The 2,542-nt window shown below is 44.3% G+C and overlaps 1 protein-coding gene across 1 annotated transcript in view; it reads right to left on the bottom strand.

Annotated features, from left to right (window-relative positions):
• The window catches only part of LOC101851198 (multidrug resistance-associated protein 1), a gene marked incomplete in the record, with an annotated part of 24,251 nt that overhangs the window by 14,358 nt on the left and 7,351 nt on the right, over window positions 1-2,542 (bottom strand). The window contains 3 exon segments of the mRNA XM_035970323.1: window positions 188-354; window positions 1,203-1,431; window positions 1,971-2,088. Of these exon segments, the coding sequence (XP_035826216.1) occupies window positions 188-354; window positions 1,203-1,431; window positions 1,971-2,088 (514 nt within the window).

Raw genomic sequence — 2,542 nt, 5'->3', positions numbered from 1 at the left:
TGTGTGTGTGTGTGTGTGTGAGTGTGTGTGTGTGGGAAAAAGAGTTTTCTGTGTATGCGTATGTGTGTTTGCACATGTGTGTTTGTGTGTCAGCGTTTATATGTAAGTGTGTTTATGTATATGTGTCAGAATGCGAGTGCGTATGTGTTTATTCGCGTGTGTGCTTGTGTGCGTATTCACAACTCACAATCTCAATATCCCTGGAGCAGCGGTTGAGAATCCGGCCAATGGGCGTTGTGTCGAAGAAGGCCATGGGCGCGCGGAAGAGTCGAGAGGTCATCTCTGAGTGCAGGTTCCGGCCCGCCATGACCATCCGGGTCCAGAACAGGTAGTAGTAACCAATCAGGAGGAAGACTGGAACATAAAGGTAGGTCATGTGACCGGTGAGGGTTTGTCACAGTCAGGGAAGGACTGGGGTGTCTGGAGTGTACGAATTACACGAGTGTGTGAATTTTGGCGGGTATGTGTTGGTGTGTGGACCTCAGATTTTTGTGAGTGTATATCTCCATAAATATGTATCTGTATAATAATATGTGAGTGTGGATCTGTATTTTTCGGCGTCTTTCAGTATTTGTCAGTTTGTATCTGTAATTTCCAGTCTGCACATTATTTGTGAGAGTGTACCTGCATCTATGAGTGTATACTATGTGTCTCGACGCGGTGGAATCAGGCGCTCGTCAATATTTGCGAACTTGGAGTTATTGGTATCATCTTAAGGCTTGTTCATTTGTCTTGCTTTCAGTGAGAAAACTAACCATCTATTTTTAATAGAAGTTGAGATATTTGCGATTGAAGTAGGTGGGGGCAGCATGGTTTCAGAGGTAAAAATAGAAAGAAAATGGCCGCAAAAGTTTGATGAATTCAATAGCTAGAGAGCCCTGAGAAACTAAAAATTTTCATTTTTGCGTCTTTAATCAACGTTTTTCCAGTAAAATCCTCACAGAAATGTGTTTTTAAATGGACCTAAAAATGTTTACCCCCCCCGGTAAAAAAACAAACCCAAAACAACACAGACCCGGTTTTAAAAAACCCAAGTACAACACCACCCCCGGTGGTCCCAAAAAAAGCAACAAACAACAACAACAACCCCCCCCCCAAGTTGCCAAACCGACAGAAAATCGCCTATTTCTTCTATGTCATTATTTTGACGAGCGCCTAATTTCAACAGGCTTCCTCAAATGTGTATTTGAGTGTGTACGTACCTTGAGCAAAGCCGAAGAGACCGTAGACTAGCAGGTAGCTGTCACTGAGTTCCGACAACTCCTCTATGTCGTTTGACCGGTTGGCCAAGAAGGGATCTGAGGTCCAGGCTGTCAGACAGTAGTTGGTGACCACACTGACCGAGTGGAATGTGAAGAACAAGGAGATGGCCACCGTCATGGGCAGGATTCCGGCCGCCCGGGCGTACTTCAGGTAAACCTTGGGCTCCACCTGGCCGGGCACACAAGGGTTAAAAAAAAGAGAGTAGATTGTTAATGTAGGACACGAACTTTACAAAAAGTTAACACATAATTTATAGTAAAACGTTGTTCCCGCATCCGACCCTGACAATGGGGATTGTCTTGTTAGTGAGATAATTTCCTGAGCATTCGGCATATTGTGGTAGGGTGACCAATTCCTTTCCACGCCGCCTTCACTTCCCAAAGTCGAAGTCATTACTGATGGGTGGACAGGAAGGGACGAAAAAAATCCGTGTCCGAACCCAAGCTCGAATCGGTACTTTCCGCTACGGAGACGAGTGCACTAATCGCTCCGCCACCGCACCCTCTAGTATTTATAGTATGTCTATGAAACGCTGTCTAAAATTCAGGTGGGTACGTATAATTGTTTTTGAGTAAGTTCCAGCTTCTACCCTGAAATGTTTTCCCAACTGTTTCAGATAGTTGTTTAATTAAACTGTTATATTATGTTGGTACTGGAAGACAGAAAGTAACAGAGGGAAAATAGGAAGGTACAAAATGTGTACTGACCCTTCCTTTGGCGAGCACCTCCGTGGTGATGAGTTTCCCTTGATCTTTCTTGAGCTTTCCCTCCTCCATCTGCTTCTCCGCTCGTCTAGAGATGGTCAGCGAGCCGTCCAGGTTCTCCCTTCGTCTGCACGAGGACATGTGCAATAAAGGCTGTTACACACAGGCACATGATGAAGTCACTACTCCCTCCTCTTTCCCTGTTCACGCACGTGGCACAGATTCAAACCCCCCCCCTTTAACAACCCCCACCCCCCAAAAAACAAAAAACAAAAAAAAAAAAACCCAAAAAGAAAACATCAAGAAAAACATAAACAACAACAATAAACAAACCCAAACTCTTTCACATGAGCATGCTAATGACAATGACAATGACAATGACAATAACAATCTTTATTCATCTCGCAGGGAGAAATTTGTCTTGATCGTTAACAATGGCAGTTGACGTTACAAAAGTTAGACCTAAAGGTGCATTCACGCAAACGCACAACAAGACAGGACATTAGGCCAAGTAAATATATGTCTCACGTGCTGGGACAACCCGCTCCGTAAAACACACACTCTCTCTCTCTCTC

The sequence above is a fragment of the Aplysia californica genome, unplaced genomic scaffold (assembly GCF_000002075.1).
Source record: "Aplysia californica isolate F4 #8 unplaced genomic scaffold, AplCal3.0 scaffold00253, whole genome shotgun sequence".
Lineage (NCBI taxonomy): Eukaryota > Metazoa > Mollusca > Gastropoda > Aplysiida > Aplysiidae > Aplysia > Aplysia californica.
The sequence above is the reverse complement of the archived record's forward strand: the minus strand, read 5'-3'. Positions and strand labels throughout refer to the sequence as shown.